The sequence below is a fragment of the Centruroides vittatus genome, unplaced genomic scaffold (genome assembly GCF_030686945.1).
Source record: "Centruroides vittatus isolate TY-2023 unplaced genomic scaffold, ASM3068694v2 contig_113, whole genome shotgun sequence".
Lineage (NCBI taxonomy): Eukaryota > Metazoa > Arthropoda > Arachnida > Scorpiones > Buthidae > Centruroides > Centruroides vittatus.
Window position 1 is genome coordinate 39243 of NW_027120725.1, and position 20876 is coordinate 60118.

The following is a 20876-nucleotide window of genomic DNA, read 5'->3' on the forward strand; positions in this document are numbered from 1 at the left end:
AACCCCAGAAGTTTATATGAGAATGGAGAGGCAAATGAAGGAGTGGTGCAAGATATTAGAAGAGAAGTGAAAAGTGTGCTTAGGAAAATGAAGATGGGGAAAGCAGTAGGCACTGATCGGATTCTGGTCGAGGCTTGGAGAGGTTTGGGTAAGGAGGGAATTGATATCTTCTGGGACTTTATGAAGAAACTGGCAGCAGGAGAAGATCCCAGACGAATGGAGGAAGAGTATTCCGGTGCCGATCTTTCAAGGTAACGGGGACGTACAGAATAAGGATGCACCGATTAATCGGTAAGTAATCGGCCACTTTGCCGATTAATCGGTATCGGCCATTTCCCCGATTTAATCAGTTTTGATAATCGGCCAATTTTGCATTTCGGTATTTTTGTTAGAATTTTACCTATAATGCTAGTAATAAAAAATAATAAGTTTTTGTTATATATTTATTATTTAATACATGACAAACTGATAGTAAAAAATTTTATTACAATTCATATTATTCCTTTTATCAATACATAGTTTTGAATAGGTTATGTTATATCTTACAATATCTGTTTTATTTAAAGTTTATACTTTAAACATTGAATATTAAATTTTATTTGTTTTCTAACTGTAAAACCCTTAAATTGTAATGCAAAAACATGAGAATTTCACCATTTTCAGAGCATAACCCATTTCTTGCTGGCTCATAAATGGTACCTTTAGTGCTAAAAATTCTTTCACTTTCAATGGAAGATGATGGTGCACTTAAATATTTCATGGCTATTTTGTTAAAATTAGGAAAAAGTTCTTTTGAACTACTCCACCACAAAAATAGGCCACTATGTCTTTGTTCAAGGGGTAAATGTAAATATGTTTCTAATTCTTGATTGAAACATTTGTTTGTTTTTTCTTTTTTTAAAAGAACGTGCTATTCTTCATTCTTTCGTTTACCGGAAGCAAATTCATCAATAAATCAGAAAAAGTTAGAGATTCACCTCCATCTTGAACATCTCCAGAAGTAGAAGCTTCAGAATTTAATTCTTTTTGAGATTTTGAATTTATCAACATCTTGTAAGCTATCAATTGTTCATATTTTTATTACCTCTACCATATCTTCTTTTTGAAATTTCATTTTGAATCTTGGATCTAATTAAGGTGACAAGCATAAAGACTTGTTTTCTGAAAATTTTTTTAAATTGGATTTGCTAGTTCTTCTATTGTGGTATTAATGCCACTAAAGAAACTACTGCTCTTTGTTTTTGATATGAATAATTTCAGTGTCTCTGTTGTGGGAATTATTGAAGATGAGGTGGTTTCTTGTTTACTGGCTTCCACAGTAATTTCTTTGAATGGTTTTAAAAGTAGAACAATTTTTTCAACAAGAGACCACTGATATGTGCTCAATGTGGGAATTTTATTATCTATATCGCACGTGACAAGGACTTGTTGCTGTTCCAAGTTTTTTTGCAACATGTAGTATGTGGAATTCCAGCATGTTGGAACATCTTGAATTAATTTGTGTTTCTGCAAACCTAACTTGTCTTGCAAATCTTTCAATTTGCTTACAGCTACAGCAGAATGATTAAAATGTGTGACAATATTTCTATTAACTGTGATTATAGTTTTCACATCTTGAGAAAATATGCATTTGTTTAGTGTCAGCTGCAGTATATGTATAAAGCATGATAATGCTTCTAAGTAGCAATTCCTAATTCTAGCTACCATATTTTCTGCAGAATCTCTCAGTACTAAGAATATCTTATCACTTGTCAACTTATATTGTTCAAGAACAATTTTTTTCTGTTCAATGATTTGTGTAGCTGTGTGGAAACCTTCAAAGGAAACAATTCGTAAAACAGCTCTTTCCTGCTGAAAATCATCCTTCAACCAGTGGGCAGTTACACTTCAAGCTTTTAAACAATGTTGAAGTTTCCATACATCAACAATTAACTGTTGAGATTTATTTTAGAAACTTCCCCAAACAAAGGAAGAGATTCTTGATTTTGCGAGGGAGACAAAAATACCAGGCAGAGAAAAATGGGTTTTCTCCACATTATAATTAACTGTATAATTAACTCCAGGATCTCTCACTATTAACGTAATAAATTATTAACACTAATTGGCCGATTAATCGGTATCGGCCATTTTGTTTATCGGTGCATCCTTAGTACAGAATTGCAGAAATTACGGAGAAAGTTATTGTCCCACACTATGAAGATTTGGGAGAAAATTGTAGAAAGAAGGATTAGGCAGGAATTTGAGACTGGAGAGGAACAGTTTGGCTTTTTGCTGGGAAGGAGTATGACTGATGCTATCTTTGCTGATGGAAAGGCACAGGGAAATGCAGGAAGACTTGCACATGGTGTTCATAGATCTAGAAATGGCCTATGATAGGGTAACAAGGCAAGAGGTATGGAGATGTTTGAGGGAAAAATGTTCCAGAAAAATATGTTAGGCTCGTCAAGGAAATATACGAGGGAGCAGAGACCCGAGTTAAAAGCAGTGTGGGCACTACAGAAGGGTTCTTCATTAATGTTGGTTTACATCAGGGATCAGCCCTTAGTTGTTTGACCCAATAATAGATGTGTTGGTGTGTGATGTAAAGTGTGAGGCTCCGTGGAGTATGCTGTTTGCGGATGATATTGTGCTGTGTGAACCTTCCCAAACCAAGGCCGAGAAGAAACTGGAAGATTGGACGATAGTTTGGAAGAAACGTGTATGAAGATTAGCAGAACTAAAACAGCTTATTCGACTCTGAATGGCAGAGACGAATGTAATACACTAATGCCTCGGTTTTCGTTGACTTTGGTTAATGTCTGTTTTGGTTTTTGTCGATTGCCTCAGATTTTGTCGGCGTGCTCGAGTGACCTCACTGCTAATTTTGCAAAAACAAAGGGCAACCCACGCGTTTTCCGGCACAGTGTGGCATTATTTCTCGTTGTGTGAACATTACCCCGCAACGGCCCACCACTGGCCAACGGTTCCATTCCCTGAACGCTGGGAGTTTGGTCGTGGGTTCATGCTTCACTAGAGTCGGCTGGCCATGTGAAGTTTTCCGGGTTTTCTCCCTGTCTGTAACACCTGAATAGGGACCAGTTACCCTTAAATGGATTTTCCAGAAGGCATTATTCCCCTCGATACGACCATCATAAATGCATACAACTACTGTTACATGACACTTTACCAAGGGGCGATATAGGCTAGAAGTCCATGTCTAACTAGCTTCTACAAGACCTTACCCCGCGAGTCTAGCTGAACAATTCCATTGCTTTCATCTTAATGCTAATTATGTTATCTTAATCTTAGTGCTTTTATCTTTATGCTAATTAGTCTTTTATGTTAATTTCTTATTGCTTTTAGTATTTAACGCTATATTAATTCTCTATAAAATGTGTTTTTGGTATGTGTTTTGGAGTGTCTAGAACGAATTAATTGGATTTACATTGATTCGTATGGAAATAATTGCCTCGGTTTTCGTCGGTTTCGGATTTCGCCGATTGTTTTTGGACGGTTTATCGACGAAAACCGAGGTATCGCCGTATTAAAATCCAAAATGCGTCACTCCCTTTGGTTCCGAGTTTTAAATATCTTGGGACATTTGTCGAGATGGAAGGAGGATTAAGTTCCATTTACACGCAACAGTGACGTGCCAGCACAGTGCAGTGAATTTTTGTTTGTGGGAAATTGTTGACCTAGTTTTAAACCACCCTGTCCAGACTCACGGTACTGTAACACCACTGTGACAGATGAAAGTGCATTTGACGGAAACGATAGTTTCACTGATGGTAAATTTTGTTTTCCAATGAATACGAACATTTAATTGAAATTGTGCATCAACACCACGTTCTATTTGATTTATCTCGTTCAAAATACATGGACATTGGATACAAAATGAATATATTCTATGTTTTCTTTAATAAAATACGAAATGCATGTTGGGACATTCGAAAATATTCAAAAAGTATAGATTCATTATCTCAATTTTTTATAGTGTGTGTGAAACTCTCATTCTGTTGATATTTTTTTTCTCCATGCTTGATGTACCCACTTGTAGCGCTTTCTTGATTGTATTTCTTTTTCTTCTTCATCCAAACATATAGCTGTCATAGCCAGTTCATCGTCCGAAAAGTGACGTCACTGTCGTGTGTAAATACTCATTACTGTGCCGGCAGGTCATCGTTACGTGTAAATGGATCCTTAAACTCGGAGGTGCAGCACAGAATTCAATGTGGATGGATGAACTGGAAGAAGCCGAGCAGTGTGTTATACGATAAGAAAGTTAGCTGCAATCCGAAAACAAAATTGTATAAATCAGTTGTTAGACCTGCAATGTTATATGGAGCGGAGACATAGGCAACAGCAAGAGCCCAAGAAAGAAAGACGGAGGTGGCGGAGATGAGAATGTCGAGACGGATGTGTGGAGTGTCAAGGAAAAATAGAATATTTTTGAAAAATGCAATAAAAATCATAAACAAAATAAAGTTAATTTGGCCTCATCTTTGACTAACAAAATATTTCAAAACATATGTAACAGAATTAATAATCAACATAACAACATAAACCAAAATAATGACCTTAAGAAGGAAGGAACAGTATATAAAATAGAAAGCCATTGTAATAACCCTGGAATTTATATTGGTGAAACTGAAAGAACGTTAGAAAAAAGAATTAAAGGGCACGATGCGGCAATATGCCTAAAATATGATAATTTTTTACTATTTCAACGTTCTAAAAGTAATAATGGTATAGTAAATAGAAATAAGATTAAAATGCTACATAATGAAAAAGACACATATAAAAGAAAATTTAAAGAATATACAGAAATTTTAAAGAAAAATGAATAAATATCTCGGATGGCATGGCCATAGACTCGCAATGGTATCAGGTATAGAGGGTGCTAGTCTACATACAATATAATTAATAGAGTGGGAGTGTTTTTTTTTTGTTTATGTACTGGTGAACATTACAATAATACTTGTAGTATATTTATTGTCCTATTTAATAAATGTTAGAAATATTGTAAGTACATCTTCCTTTGGCTACATGTATTTTTTTAATTGTAAATTGTGTGTTAATCTCTATTACACTTATATATTACTTCAATTATGCAAGCGAGCCATTGTAACCGGTTAATCTTTTTCTTTACAAGTTGTGTACACTCAAACCTATTTTTGTGCGATTTTTTTTTTTTTTTTTTTTTTTTTTTAAAAGTTCAATGAGTTTTGTGCAATTATTTTTGTGCAGTATACCAATTTGATTGAAATTCATATACCGCACACAAAAAATCACACACAACAAATCGCACAAAAACAGGTTTGAGTGTATAAAAAATTAAAACTACAGCAATTTAAGACTGGATGTAATAATTATAAAGTAAGATTTATTGTCTATATTATGTTTAAAGATATTCTGATATAATTTATAATATGGATTTTTACCCTTTATTAAAAAAATTTTTTAAAGGTTTTGTAATTGTATTTGTACGGGAACATTGAATGTGTACTGGAGTTCTAAGAATTGCTTAAATATTTAACTATTATGATCACAACAAATCTTTTATATGATGATTCTTTTTTTTTTTTTTAAAGAATCATCATATAAAACATTTGTTGTGATCATAATAGTGTCAAGTCTAATAATCGTTGCATTGTCTTTAATAGCCCTAACGCCTAACGAGGGGCTGTGAATTTACAACAGCCTGAAATGCATATGATATATAATTTATATAATCTATTTAAGAATATACTACAATAAAGTCTTAAGTAATAACTTGGAGTTGCTGTGAGAAAATCCACTGACACGGATTAAAGTGTTTTTACTCGCGAATTCGGTATTAGTTACTAAGCCATAATTAATCGGGCTATTAATATGCTATAATTAATAATTAGATAATAAATCGTCCGACACGTGATGCCGAGAAAACGATTATTAAACAAACGTTAAATTAACGTTTTCGACCCAATACGACAGGCCGTCTTTGGATGCAAGTAATCTCGAACGTATTTTAACTTAATATTTAAACGTTTGAACATTTTTACATTTAAATTTAAAACAAAATACTAGATAAATCAACAAATAAATAATAAAATAAAACAGATATACTAAATGAACTAATACAATAACAATGTAAATAATGTAATAAAATAAAAATAATTTATGTAAAATAAAATAAATACACAAAAAATGCCACTAAGTGTAAGGGCAGGTGTGGTCTACGAATTTTTGTGTTTTAGTTTTTCTTTTATGTAGAACTTCCGTGCGGAAGCTAATCCATCCGCGTCCCTGGCATTAATACAACCGTCTTTTAATTTACTTTTATATATTTCGATTTTTTTTCTACGTGCATTGCCAACGATGGAGAACGCATAGTCCTAACGATAGTCTCTTCGTTTCGTTTAACCACGGAATCCTCCGCTTGCGCCACACGGGATAATACCGTGTTGCAGTGCCCTTTGTTAATATCGTATTTGTGCTCCTTAAGTCTGGTAGCTAAATTCATTCTTGTGACCCCAATATAGTCCTTCTTAATTCCTAATTCCTGATTTTCAAATGGAATTTTGTATATGCCTGCTTTTTCTTCTGTTTTAATCATGTCTTTATCATTTCGTACAATACTGTATATATTAGGAGTTCTTTTGAAAACCATTTTTGATTGTTTTTTGTCCGATACTTGTTTCGTGATGTTCTCGATGTTTCGATTATAGGTGAACTTTGAGATTTTAGACCGATTTGCTTGTGTTCTTACTACATTGCCTCCTTCATATCTTTTAATTAGCCCTTCTACTGTACTCATTTCATATTCCAAGTTTGAAGGTGTTTCTTTAATTCTATTAAGTTCTTTGATCCTGTCAAGCACATTAGAGCAATATGAATATGCTCTTCAGACGAGTGTTCGAAAGGTGGACGGTTTGTATCCATAGAGGTCGTCCAAGTTAGCCGGAATGTATAGTGGACTGTGTGTTGGTTTTATGTAGATGCCTGTTGTTATACCATCTCCTTTCAATTGGATGTCTATATCCAAAATATTATCTGTTCGTGACTTTTTTGCTCTAGTTTAAGTTTTAGTCCATGGCTGCTGTTATTGTTGATTACACGTACTACAAACTCTTGTATTCTCTTGTTGTTTTTCCAAATAATGCACACGTCGTCCACATACCTTTTTGTAAAATACAATATCCGTTTTGAACCCATTGATAATGCTCTTCTCCAAGTTGCGTAGGACTAGTTCACACAATAATCCTGACATTGGGCTTCCCATAGGTACCCCTTTCTTTTGTCTCTATGCTTGTTTATCAAAACTAAAGGAGGACTCATAACAAATCAATTTGGCTAATTCTATCATATCTTTTGTAAATGTAACAATTTCCAGGTTTTTGTGGAGCATAAATTCTATTAATGCTTCATAGCAGGATTCTATTTTTATAGATGGGTATAGGTTTTCATAATCCATAATTGTCCCAACTTCTTCATCCAATAAACTTAATTCCTGTAGTTCTTTTTTTCTACATTAATAATTAGAATTTCTAATTATAACACAATAGTAACACGTTAATAGCCCGATTAATTACGGCAATTGTTTGGTTTAATATCAATACATTGGGTTTTGGGAAGTCGATATTTAAATCTTAGTTACGTTTGATTCTGTTAAATCATTCAATTTCTTAAGTTATTCTAATTTAAAACTGAAGATCATAAAATGAATGTCAAAAAGTTTTCTAATTCATTAAATTTCTTTGCCAGATATGAGGTGTATATTTTTTTTATTTTTGCTTTTGTAGACTTGTTTAGTTTCTTGCCTGATATTAGTTTTATGTATTGTGCCTGTTTATGTATTTTAGGTATTTGGTCTCTGTGTAGGGTCTGAATCTGCACATTTAGTGAGTGTTTCTTGAAATAAATTTGTATGTTAGTTAAATTTGTGCTGTAGTTTGATTAGTTGTAATAATGTTATGTTTTAAATGGTTTGTGTGCGTGCATGCTTTCATTAACAACCACTGTTGCAATATTGTCAAGGTGTGATTTTCAGGATAATCTAGTGTTTGTGTTGTTGTATTTGTCTTCATTTTAATTTTTGGTATTTATATTGAGATGATAATGCTGGGATTCATTATTGCTTTTCGTTTGCTTAATTAAATATGTAGATGTTACTAAAATTATGTTAAAAATATGCAAAATTTAATAAAATTGTAAATAATCTCTCGTACTTTCCCAACTTCGTCCGAGACGAAATATTAAAAACAATAAATTGGCATAAAAAGACTTAACAAAAATAACAAACAGTAATAGTTTTAATTTTTCTCATGTGCATTTCGATCTTCCAATCCTTGTCAGTACATTTTTAGGACAAAGTTTAGCCTACAAACAAACATCTCAAAAAAACCAAAATTACAAAAGGTAACACAATACTTTTAAAAGGACTTAACAACTGTTGTTTTACAATGCATTATTTCCACAATATTTGTTTTCTTGTTTCTGTGCCATGTTCAATCGTACACCATTCCGACGATGCATTTATACCCGTATTTAAATTTAGTAAATTTACATTTCAATTTTTTAACTTTTTCACAATAGCAAAATGGGCTCTTATTTTTCGTTATTTACTTTTTGTTTTGCATAGTCTTAAAATAATTTGTATTTTATTTTGTCTTTGCACACAAACTGGATTTTGTTTTCTATCAAGTATTAACCTTGGGTCCATTTGTAGCCTGATAAAACATCATTTACATGTTAAATGTGACTTGTCTGTTTGCATTTTTTACTGTGAGTGAAATTGTTATTTAATAAATGTTCTCCAAGTTTGTATTTTTGGTTTGCCCATTTCTTTAATTTTTTGAAATGTGATTAAAAGTTCAATGAATTAAAGGAATTTCACTTAATTTACTCTATTGCAAGCAATTAACCACTTACGATACCGTAACTGTTGTTTTAAATTAAAAAAACCGTCTCGGCTAGATTAAAAACAATGTTTTTAATCGTGTCGAGATGGTGCGTGTAACTGTGCCTCATCTCAACGTGATCTCTTAAGATGAAGCATATAACTTTTATTTGTTTTAATTTGGGAGAAAGAAATTTTACCATCACAAAAATTATCAACTGTTTGTTAAAAATATTTTCTAGGATAATATATGCAGATAAGTTTGCATGTTCATATTTATATCAGTGCTGTAGATGTGTGAAAATATTTGATAAACAACTTTCCAATGCTTTGTGTGTATTATTAAGGGAAAAAATGTGATGTAATATTTAACGTAGATGTCTGGGTAGTCGAAGACATTTTGTAAATTTAAATAGCCGAAAGATGAGATAGAGCTAAGTCAACAATAAGCAAGTTTTTGCAGAGGAAATGAAACATTTTAGAAAGAAATGAAATTCCGAATGAAAATAGAAATTTCGATAGGCATTGAAAAACTGATGTTCTGTAAGGAAATTGCAGAACATTTGCAAGGTTGTGTTTGAAATTCAACTGCTCTTTGCTCTGTTGCAATCTGGAAAAGCTAAATTCAAAAGAATGAAGAGAAGATCTTGCCTTAAACCACGGCACAAACAGGCTAGGCTTGCCTGGACCAAAAATATGACCTGAAATAAAAGTTTAAATTATTGCCAAACTTACTCTCACTGACAAAAAAGGAGTTTATATTACATGTGTCAGATGGTTTTAAGTTTTGCTGGCATCTACAGAAGAAAGATCACTACTGCAGCAAAAGGAAGCAAGGCTGGAGTATCAGTAATGCTTTGGAGTAACCGGATTGAAAAGTAAAACTTCTTTGGCAGAAATAAATAGCAAATGAACTCTATCACAATTTGCTTCAAATTCATGTACTGCCATGTGTACAGTGACCGTATTTTTTGGGGGAAAATAAAGGACATATCGAAGAAAATAAAAAAATACCTTATAAAATTCATAAGTTTATAACATTTATTACGAAAATAGTAGCATACAACATTGCATACATTAAAATTTTAAACAATCTTAATTATTACACACACACACACACACACACACACACACACATTGTAAAAATATAAATAACATTAATTTTGATACTTTTCAGTAGAATAAATTATTTTCAATAGCACCAGTTCATGTTTTAAAAAGTCATAAAATTCTATACAGTTCATTTGAAAGTTGTATTTGACAGAAATACATGCTTCTAATGTGCTTACTTTTAACTGGGTTTTTTTATTTGTCCACATGGGATTCACTAGTGAAAATATTCGTTCGACAGGGGCATTAGATCCAGGGAGACGTAAAGAAACTTCTACGATTTTACAAATGTTTTTGAAAGCAATTTCTTTTGCTGTAAAATGTTCAGAAAACTCAACCCACCTTTGATGGCAGGGCTCGTTATTCTGTCACCATTTGTCGATCTTTTCGTTTGTGACATTTTTTTACGCACGAAACTTCGTCAAATAATTCGCCGTCGAGTATATTTACGGACGAATGATTTGAAATAAAAATATAACTTTTCCCTACCTTTGCCCACAAACGGATTTTGCGTAATGTGACCCATTCAAACACCTCTATTTCAATAAAACACGTGTCCCAATTATTTAGATAATCTATGCACGTTTGATAAAATGTGTACACAGCATCTTTGAATTTTTTGGCTTGTATATTTTCTGATTTTCCTAACGCTAAAATCACTTTTCTAATAACAATAGGAAGAAAAACCCCTCATTTTTTTCTTTCAACTAACTTTAACTTAAATTTCTTTAGACATATGGATGTTTCGCACATTGAGATTTCCTGCGATTCAACTTTCAATATATATTGGTGAAATATTGAGGCTTGGTTATGAATAAATAATAATCATTCCTCTGCTAATGTTTCATTGAAAAAGTTTTTCAGAATTGTGGCACATTTTTCTAGATTCAAAAAGTTTGAATTTTCAAAGTATGAATTTTACAAACTATTTAATCCTTAATGGATTAAATAGTTTGTAAAATTCTATCTAAAGCTGGTAAAAGAATTAGCCAGCGTGTTTTGCTGTAACCAAGAAGCTTTCTATATTGAACCTCTGCGTCATCACAAAATTCTTTCAAATCTTCTACTCGTATAAATATAGAAATGTGAATAAATTTTTACTAATATCACTTCAATATCTATTGGAAGACAATCTACAGCTGTGCTTATGCAATTGTTCAATATGTAGGCAACACAATTAACTCTGATAAAATTATGTTTACTTGATTGTTGCATTTTAAATAAAACATTATTCTTTCCTTTTCTCTGGGAACCACCAAAATTGCTGTTGGTATTGTCAGCACACAAAGCGAGTAATTTATTAGTAATTTCAAATTTTGACAGTGAATCTTTGATGCAATTTGTTATTACAGTATATCTGAAGTTTCTCCAGAAAGATTACTTATATTCAAAACTTTTACTCTGACACCGCAATTGGGTAAAAAATATCTGACCAGAATTGTGCACAATTTAGTATTACCATGATTCGAACAATCCGAATAAATAGTTATATATAATTTGTTTTGCTTAAGTCGGTTTTAATTGATTCAAAAGAATATGATGCGAAAACATTACAAATGGTTGCTTCCGTTTTCGTTCTTGCACAAGAATATTTTTCCTCAAAACACTCCTTAATTTAGAAGAGCAGTCATTTGATCGAAATGAATAGTTATGTTGTATTGAGTGATAACACCAAGATGCCTCTTTTAGTGCTAAATCCTTTAGGTTGTCGTCGAAATTTTTATTAACGAAAAATGATTTTAACAATTTGTTTGTTGAAGCCTGTATGTCCGCTTCTTTGTGTTTTGCTGTCTGAATATATTGTGTAATTGCTGATCTGCCACTATTTGCAATATTAAAGCTGGCTAAACATTTGCTGCATTTGATGTCACTATTTGTTATTCCTTTCTTAATAAATGGAAATTCTTCTGGTAATGTTTGATTAAAAATGCATTTTCTTTTGGGTGCCATGATGGTCTACAAAATATAAATTAAATAATACCTAAATACGAAAAATTAGAAATAATAGACTAAAAACTCACGTGCAGTCCCTGTGTAACTAATTAACGTTGCGTAAAAGTGTAGTAACTGATGCGAGGTCCGTGTGTGTACTGTCCAGAGAAAAGGAGTGTACTATAAAGAGAAGGGAAACTCGACGGTAAAAATGTAGCGTGCTCGAGCCCCCGAAGATTGCCGACAAGTGGCGACGAATGCTCACCGACGATCCAAGTGTATTATCTGCCAACTAGAGAGTTAAAAAACTATCACAAAAATCGCCAGAAGAGTGTCCACCCTCTGGTATTTTCAAAGGCCGTTCGATTGGCGACACACTGCACTACCGCGCTCTGTGTAGCAATGCATGACACGATGATAAAACTGGCGTACGAAACTAACTTGTTCAATATATTATTAAAAAAATTTTTTTTGAAACTTTGCGTCGACTTTACAAAATAAAGCACAAAATGCCTATTTTAGAAAATAAATAAAGTTAGAGGACAGAGCAGTGAAATAAAGGACGTATGGTCACTGTAGCCATGTGCCACCAAAATTTGTGCTAGTAATTATATCATTCTTAAATCCACATAAATTTAATGAAAAATTTGTGAGAAATCTTTGTGAGATGAGTTTATATTTACATTACAGCTTGGCAAGTGTGTAATGTAAATATTGTATATAACTGTTTCAACTCTTACACTTTGTTGTTCAGAATTGGTATTCTCTGTTAAATACCCAGACATGTTACTCTGTATCTGCAAATCTGAAGGGGTAAAAGTCAATTTTCTGTCCAGAAGCTTGGCAGTTGGTGTAAGTTTGCCGACCTGGTGGAGATTGGGGGCTTAAAATCTCATTTCTCGGACACCACTGTAATTCTCCGTTTTTCTCTTAATTCCCTTTTCGTCGGGATGATCTAAGGTCTACGCGTATGTGGGTGGCGGTTTTTGGAGGCGGAAAAGGACGAGTGTTTCACAAAGAATTTATTTTTTTTCTGATGATCATGTTTACGTATTATTGATGAGGTCCTAAAATCACAGTCCTGTCCGTTTGGCATTTTTAGATGTTCTCTTTTTTCCGGCGATGGCGGAACCCCCAGGCGGAAGCAAACTAAAGTTTGTTGTAGAGAAGAAGCACAAAGTAGTGGTGAGCGAAAGCACTGTGAAGAGAGGGCAATGATCACAAAGGGAATACTCTGGAGGAAGCTTTCTTGTCCTCGACGGCGGAGGTTTTATAAGTTTTCGGGATCGATTCATTGCTAATTGATTGGGCTTTTTCTTCTTCAGTCCCATATTCATCTCTTACCTGTCTCTAGGTGAAATTTGAGTCCAATATAGGTTATGAGAAAGATCTGCCTGGGACGGTTTATCTGACACCATCCTCTAGATCAGATGTGGCAAACTTTTTTGACCCAGCATGCCATATAGTAAGTACACTTAGCTTTAAAGATGTTAATGTGTGCCAAAGTCTTACACTTCGAATTTAAAGAAATTAAACGAAATTAAATATTTAATTTAATTTAAAATTAAATATTTAAAGAAATTAAACGAATACGCTTTAATTCGAATAAGTGTAAAAAATCTGATTGAAAAAAGGATGATCAGGTGATAAACAGAAAGGATGATTTGAAAAAGACAAAAATCATATGATATGTCACGTGCCAGATGATTTCTCTTACGTGCCACTTTGGTCACGCGTGTCATAGGTTTGCCACCCCTGCTCTAGATCTACGATCGCTTTTTATTGATGACTTAGACACCTACTCGCGTTCTTCTTTGTTCTCCTTTTGTTTTTTCTAATTACATCTTGTTAAATAATTTCCTTCTTAACTTGTCAGCCGTGCACTCGATAATGCGAAACAACATCGCTGTTGCGTAGACGTTTTGTGGTTTTTAAAATGGTTTTTCGATTTGTGATATCTCGCTTAAAAATTGTTGTAGGTATGATCTGTTTTCGGTTTTCTATCACGTACATATTACACTTTACGATTGTTAACTTCAAAATATCATGTATGTTTAAAAAAATTAATAAAATTTAAGATTTTAGAATATTTAAAAAAATGCATGTTCATATTTATATCAGTTGTTATATTAATTTTAAATATCAATTTTTTAAAATATTCCATTAATTTGTTATATACATTACTTAGATATGTCTATTTTCTGTCAAATAAAAAACTGCAGCTTTCTAAATCGACGTAGAGAAATAACACGACCTATAGATTATAACGTTGATCGGCATGGAAGGGGGTGGTGGCCTTTCTAAATCTAGGTCAATACACTTTTATTATTGATAATGTGTATTTGATTTTATTTATATGTTATTTACACTATTGTACTAATAGTAGACTATAATAAGCGATTATTACTTAATTATATTAACGACTATACATGTATTTCTTATGTATTACTGAAGCATCACAATAATCGGAAGTACTGTTTTTTGAAAGATTTTTGGCCGAATGGTTTAAAAAACGTGCTTATTTGTTAAATAGGATAAATATACATAGTGTAAATGAATAGAGTCATACGCAACAAAACCAATAAGAATTCGTTTGTACAATAGAATCTCAGGCTTCGATGAAAAAAGATCGACTAGATGATAAAAAATTAATTAATGTACAGAGAGGTTTTTAAAAAAAATATAAAAAAAAATTAAAAAAAATAAAAAAAAATTTGTTTGCAAAAATCTGTGATTTGAAGTTGGCTGAAGAGGGGCGTCAACAGCCCGAAACGTGTACAAAACTTAATACACGTATCAACTGAAGAAAACTTAGTGATGAAATTTGCCATGTGTCTGAGAAAATACACCATATAGTTTGTGTTCAAGTTGCAAGCTTTTTGTTTGTTTGCCGAAATTATTATAGGTTCATTTGCCAGTTTGGGTTGTTTTGCTTTCTTTCTAAAATGTGTAGTGTTGCCCTACTATCGATGTATATTTTGATTTGACCCTCGTAGCGGTTTTTTGGATATGCTTTAAGGCCTTAACAATGGCAAACATCTCTGTTTGCATTATCATGCAATGATTGGCCAACTGGATAGATGCTTGATATTTGGTTTTGTTGTTATTGTCTCTAATAACAATGCCACTGCCTGTTCCAGAAGGTGTATGCAATCCATCGGTGAATATTCTCCATTGGTTTCTGCTTCTGATTTTTCTTGGTGTTTCATATTCACTCTGTAAGATTCAGGTTGGGCTGGATTTTCTATAACTTTTGATTTGTCTATTGTCTGACTTTTTGTTCATTTTTCATTGACCATATCTATCAGCTGTATGTCATTTGGAATAACCTTTTTTGGATTTTTATTGTTATTTCTTCTTCAGTCATTCCTACTATGTATTCTTTCTTGAGGTTCCACTCCCATTTGAGGTCTTTTGTTTTCCAGTGAATTGGTTTTATTTCAGTCAAAAGTAATAAAGCGTCTGTTGCAGTTTTGCTATATGCCCTACAAATTCTTATAACGGCCTTTCTTTGAATCGTGAGTAGCCTCCTTTTATTGTGAATTTGATCTATCGCTTCTCCCCACACCTGGACTCCATATAATATCGTGGTTCCTTTGTATATGAGTCTTGTATTTTTAGTACTCATTCCCCAAGAATTTCTGCTGATAGGTTTCAATAAGTTTGCTCTCTCAATCATATTCTTATTAGCTTCTTGTATATGAATTTTCCAGTTCATAGATCTATCAAAATATATACCTAAGTATTTGGTGCATTGGACATTTTGGATATTTTTGTCTCCTATTTTTATCCCAGTGGGTTTTTGCAGTTGATTCCCTTTGTTTTTTCTTGTGTACATACTATAGCTTTGCACTTTTGGTGGTTTATTGCTGTTTATTGTGTGAACGCCATTTTTGTATAATACAGTCCGTAAAGAAAATATAAACTCAAGTGAAAATTTTTTGTGTTTTAATTTCTTTTCATCTACAGTCAATTGTTACTATATGAGATGATTTTAATTAGTCGTAAGATTATATAATGAAATAAACAAGTCTTTGTATTGTATCATTTTAATAAACAATCAAAAATTTGAATTGTTACAATTTTTTGTTTAAACAATTTATAAACTCAAGGGTCAAAACTGATTATTACAGCTGAATGGAACAATCCACTATGCATGTATTTATGTAAATTAGTATGTGTAACATTTTGGGTGAGTCTAAGAATTCAAACTAAAAAAGTGACAAAAATGCCAAGGGGAGTGAAATACAAAAAATCTATTTCTTTAAGGGAAAAGGATGGTTAACTTGTAAAATTGCTTCAAAACTTGGAAGATCTCAAACTGCATTATAAAATGTACTAAAAAAGGGTGACAATTGTAGCAAAATTAAGCGTACAGGACGAAAACCAAGTCTGCAGCCTCGTGACCATCGCCGCATTGCTAGTCTTGCAACAAATAATTTATTGTCTACTCGTGAGATAGCTGCAGTTTCACCAACTCCAGTGTTCCACCAAACTGTGTGGAAAAGGTTGAGAAAGAATAAAAAAAATAAACTTTATGAAATTGTTAACTTTGGTTTGGACTTCAGAGTTATATCGGTCAACAAGGCTGCAATAGGCAAAAGATCATGTTACCTGGACAACTGAATGGAGAAAAATAGTTTTCTCAGATGACAAGAAGTTTAACCTGGATGGCCAAGCATATTATTTGCATGATACAAGAAAGAATCCCAGGGTCAAATTCAGTAGACAACAAGGTGTAGGTTCAGTAATGATCTGGGCAGCAATCGGATATGAAGGGAAAACAGATTTGGCATTTATTAATGGGCGAATGAATTCTGAGATGTACATCTATGTTATATGAACATCTAATCCCATTTGGTTTTCTCATTGGTGGTCAAGACTGGATCTATCAACAAGACAATGCATCTGTTCACAAGTCAGCCAGTACTACAAAGTAGTTTTCACGTGAAAAAATTGAAGCGATGGTTTGGCCAGCACATAGTCCAGACCTTAATCCCATTGAAAACCTTTGGAGTTAACTTGTGGCATTAGTTTATTGTTGTGGAAAACAATACAACACATCCAACAAGCTTAAAGTTGCATTGTATAATGCCTGGGACAAAATTAAACTAAGTAACATTCAAAACCTGCTTGATTCAATGCCTAAACAAGTTGTGGAGGTAATTGAAAACAAGGGAGGGTGCATAAAGTATTAAAAACCTACTAAATCACCCTTGAATTTATAAATTGTTTACAACAAAAAATCGTAACAATTCAAATTTTTTATTGTTTATCAAAATGATATATAATAAAATAAACAAGTCTTTGTATTATATTTTCTAAGACTAATTAAAATCATCTCATATAGCACAATTGACTGTGGATGAAAAGAAATTAAAACACAGAAAAATTTCACTTGAGTTTATAATTTCTTTATGGACTGTATTGAGAATCTTGTTGGCTTTCTCTTTAACAGGCATGTCAAACACGTGGGCTGCCAACACATGGGTTGTGGCCCACCGAGACTTTTTAAAAGTTTTTAAATATCAAGCTTTGACCCTTGAAGTGGAAAGTTTGAACTTTTTTGAACTGTACGATTTTCACCCTTTTTGTGTTTGTTCGTTCTGTATTTTGTCCAACCAATTCAAATTGGTCGACGCTACGAAAGACTGTTGGATAACGTCTACTATTGAGTGACGGGAGGATTGTTCCGAGTAACTGTATCCGAAGTATGCGTCGCAATGTGTCTTTTCGACGGATCTAGAAATAGTGACTTTTGGAACTTTGACTGTTTGTGTGAATCTACTTTGTAAACGTCGTAATTTTTGTGATTTGTAAATCTCGTAAACCTTGTAAGTTCATGTAACGTCAAATAGTTGTCAGAACGTTTTGTTTAATTTGAAAAGAGGTATTTCAAATTTGACTAACTTCAAGAACAATGAGTAAGAAAAGGTCAATTGAAGAGGAACATTGTAACTTTCAAGAAAAATGGGAATTGCAATATTTTTGTGTCCAAAACAAGAATAAAATATTATGCTTGATACGTAAAAACTCTATTTCAGTTCCCAAGGAATATAATCTTAAAAGGCACTATGACAGAAATCATAAAAGAAACTATGATCAATGTGTTGCAAAACTTCGTGAAGACAAATTGTCGGAATTGAAATCAATTCTTCAAAAACAACAAAGTGTATTCACTAAATCTGTTGAAGACAATACAGCTGCTGTAAAAGTTATATATTATCACATTTAATCACGAGCAGATCGAAACCATTTACCGAAGGGGAATTTATTAGTGAATGCTTAATTAAAGCGGCAGAAGTATTATGTCCAGCACAAAAAAAAAAAAAAAGAAAAATTTAAAGTGTAAGTTTAAGTCGAAATACTGTAGCTAGCAGAGTTGATGAAATGGCCTATAATTTGAGAAATCAGCACAATTCAACATTTCAACCCTACTCTATTGCAATTGATGAAAGTACGGATATTCGAAATATCGCTCAGCTGGCTGTTTTTATTCGCAGATGCGATGTTAATTTAAAAATAAGTGAAGAACTTTTGGAAATCATTCCTATGCATAATACAACCACCGGAGCTGATATTTTTGATGCACTTATGGAAGTTTTGAAGAAGTATAAGTTACCGTTGGAAAAGTTGGTTTGTCTCGCAACTGATGGTGCACCTATCGTGACCGGTATTACAAAAGGAGTTGTTGCAAGATTAAAATAAACATGCAAACAGCATGGTAATAATAATTTTGAACATTTTCATTGTATTATTCACCAGCAAGTACTGCGCTCCAAAGTTTTAAATATCGGACATGTTTTAAAAATAGTCATCAAATTTGTAAATTATATTCGAGCATGTGGACTTAATAATCGTCAATTTGCTTCATTTCTGGAAGATATAGAATGCGAATACACCGATCTACCATATTATACGGAAGTTCATTGGCTTTCGAGTCGTAAAGTGCTAAAACGATTTTTCACATTGCTGGACGAAATCATAATTTTCTTGGAAACAAAAAATTACGAATGCGCCGAATTAAAAGATGGACAATGGATAAAGGACCTGGCTTTCTCGGTTGATATTACGAGTCATCTTAATCGACTTAATCTTAAGCTTCGAGGCAAAAATCGTGTTGTTACAACGCTATTTGATAATATTAACGCTTTCAAACAAAAATTATCACTTTGGCGAAAACAAATAGAAAAAGAAAACTTGTCTCACTTTGAAAGCTGTCAATATCTATTGCTTAAATCACCTAAATTAAAATTTACAGAATACGCTCACCAAATTAAATTGTTAGAAATGGAATTCGATGCAAGATTTTTCTGATTTTAAATGCTGTGAATTACAACTTCGTCTTTTTACTTCGCCTCTATCTATCAATATTGAAACTGTTTATGAAAACTTACAAATGGAATTAATTGAAATCCACTGTGATAATTTGTTGAAGCAAAAATATATAAATGTTGGAATTCCAGATTTTTATACATATTTATCTGTAGATCGGTTTCCTAAAATGTTATCGTTTGTTACCCATATAGTGGCTATGTTCGGAAGCACTTATTTATGCCAGCAACTATTTTTTTTAATGAAAAATAACAAAAATTCATAAAGCTCCAGATTAACCGATCAACATTTATCATCGATTTTAAAAATTGTATCGGCTGAATATATTCATCCAAATTTTGATGACTTGCTTTGTGAAAAACGTTGTCAAATATCTTCTAAAAAGTAATATTAAACTGTAATTTTGTTTATTTTTTATTATAACTTTTATTTTTGTTTTTTTAAACTATGAAATATTTTATATTTTTCAAGTTTAAAAAATAATATGAAATATAAAATGTCTATGTACGTATAATATACAATACATTGAGTCTAATAAATACATAATATAATCATTCTAAAAACCGTATTTTATTAATTTTTTGAACATTGAAAACATGCGGCCCTCGACTTGTACAAAATAGATCGTGTGGCCCGCAATATCATATGAGTTTGACATGCCTGCTTTTTAAGTTGATCGCAATTCTTATTTGCTACCATAACTTGTACATCATCAGCTAATGCTTGTATTCTTCTGTTGCTTGTGTCAGGGATTTTGTTTAGATTATTAAAAGAAGGGTCCAGGTCCTGGTCCAGTTCTGGAACCCTGCAGGCATCCTGTAGTTATGTTTTGTAATGGCCAAGTTATTTGTATAATATCCTGCTTGATGGTTGGTTAAGTAGTCTTGTAGGATGTTTTCAATATTCTGTGGACAGTTCGTATTCTTGAGTCGTTTTACAATACAAGGCCACCAAAGATAGTCAAATGCTTATTTTAAAGTCAATTTTAATGAGTATGGCATGTTGGCCCTTCTCCTGTGCCCTGAGGACAAAGTCTTTTACTCTTTGTGCCGTGTGTATAGTTGATTTACCTTGTTTAAATCCATATTGATTGTCATTTGTTAAACTACTTTTTTAAAAAGGTGCCAATTTATTCTTTTAATTAGGAGTCCATCTAAAATCTTTCCCATTACTGGGAAAAGGCTTACAGAGCAATAGTCATATGGTTTACTTGGGGTTTCTATTGGGTTGTCTGGAAAGTTCATGTCGATTTTTGGTAGGTGGCATAAGGATAGGTCTGAACATGTCAGAACGATTGAAAACGAATGACATGCATACATATCGTGAAAGACTGTACTTCAGGCATATTTGGAAAAAAATTTGGTTACGATACATTAATTTTTGTCAGTTTTATATGCCTTTGAATATGGAAGAAAACAAAGTGCATTTTAGGCATTTAATGCTTTCCTTTTACTGGAAAGGCAAAAATTCCACACTAGCAGCAATGTGCTATTTATGGTGAAGGTGCTCTAGCTGAAAGAACTGTGCATAAGTGGTTTGCTAGGTTTAAAGCTGGTGATTTCAGCCTTAAAGATCAAGAACGTCTGGGTAGGCTCTCCACCACAGATGAAGATCAGATTAAAACACTGATCAAGAATAACCC

At 32.8% G+C, this 20876-nt stretch overlaps 1 protein-coding gene across 1 annotated transcript; it reads left to right on the forward strand.

Annotated features, from left to right (window-relative positions):
* The first annotated feature begins 93 nt into the window (after positions 1-93).
* Positions 94-19216, forward strand: LOC136977912 (general transcription factor II-I repeat domain-containing protein 2-like). The gene is made up of 3 exons (XM_067273510.1): positions 94-251; positions 18403-18535; positions 18665-19216. The coding sequence occupies exons 1-3, from the start codon at positions 94-96 to the stop codon at positions 19214-19216; spliced, it is 843 nt and encodes a 280-aa protein (XP_067129611.1).
* The last annotated feature ends 1660 nt before the right edge of the window (positions 19217-20876 follow it).